General features: G+C 59.9%; 1 protein-coding gene across 1 annotated transcript; it reads left to right on the top strand.

The window, feature by feature from the left end:
- Positions 1 to 111: 111 nt before the first annotated feature.
- Positions 112 to 832, top strand: H310_01567 (hypothetical protein). The gene has a single exon (XM_008864704.1). It carries the CDS (start codon positions 272 to 274, stop codon positions 806 to 808), a length of 537 nt encoding a protein of 178 aa, XP_008862926.1. The 5' UTR covers positions 112 to 271; the 3' UTR covers positions 809 to 832.
- Positions 833 to 1,061: the final 229 nt, after the last annotated feature.

The raw sequence follows: 1,061 nt of genomic DNA, 5'->3' as shown, positions 1-1,061 counted from the left end.
GTATTGGTGGAACAAAGGAGATGTAGTCTGCACCGAAGAAAAGCACACGGGGACCCTATCCTGGTGAGCCAATATGGTGTATCACTGCATGCATACTCATGCAGCGGTTTTCACGTGTTGATGCCAGGGGCTAAAAATGCCACGGGCTAAAGATGCCAGGTGGCGGGGGAGAGGACGGGCATATACATGACGCAGGAACGCTCGAGTAGAAGGTGCCGTGCACGTTCTCCACACCACCTGCCCTCCCCCCGCACGACCTCAAGACATCGGCATGTACCAATTCGCCATGTCCAGCAACACCAAAACGCGCACCACGGGCGTGCCAAAGTTCCTCCGTCACCTCTACGCCATCCTCCACACCGAGGACTCGTCCATCATCTCGTGGTCCGTGGACGGGTCGTGCATCCAACTGTTCAACGTCAAGCGGTTGGAAACCGAGGTGCTGCCCAAATACTTCAAACACAACAAACTGTCGAGCTTCCAGCGACAACTCAACTACTTTGGCTTCCGCAAGTGGACCAAGACCCAGTCGTGCGTGTGCACGTTTAGCCACGCCCAACTCACCCGCCACTCCACCCCCGACACCATGGCCATCACGCGCAAGCACTCGTCGGCGTCCCCCACCAGCTTCGACTCGTACGTCCCCGAGGCGTGCGACGCCTTGGTCTGGCCCACGGACGACCTCGTCTTCCACGACGCCGACGACCTCAAGGTCGAGGACTGGGACTTGTGCGTCGACTCGTTCGACGACGTGTCCTTCGACTGGCTCAGGACCATCGACACCACTCCTCTCTGCGTGCTAGTCTAGACACTCGTGCTCTATTTATCAATATATCCACGTCGCCTGGCGTTCCTTGACCGTCTTGCGTTGCACGGGGCGACCTCGCCCCTCTCGCCGTCGTCGACGCCAAGCCCCCTCACGCGCGACCCGCCGAGCGAGGGCTTGGTGTCCCTGGCAGGCTGCCGTGCGTCCATCGACGGTGGTGCCCGAGGAGGACACGCGTGCTTGCGAGTGCAGGATCCTCTTATTCGCAGCGAACGGACGATGCCACACGTGTTGA

The sequence above is a fragment of the Aphanomyces invadans genome (assembly GCF_000520115.1).
Source record: "Aphanomyces invadans strain NJM9701 unplaced genomic scaffold supercont1.2, whole genome shotgun sequence".
Taxonomy (NCBI): Eukaryota; Oomycota; class Saprolegniomycetes; order Saprolegniales; family Verrucalvaceae; genus Aphanomyces; species Aphanomyces invadans.
This window is presented reverse-complemented; position numbering and strand designations above follow the sequence as displayed.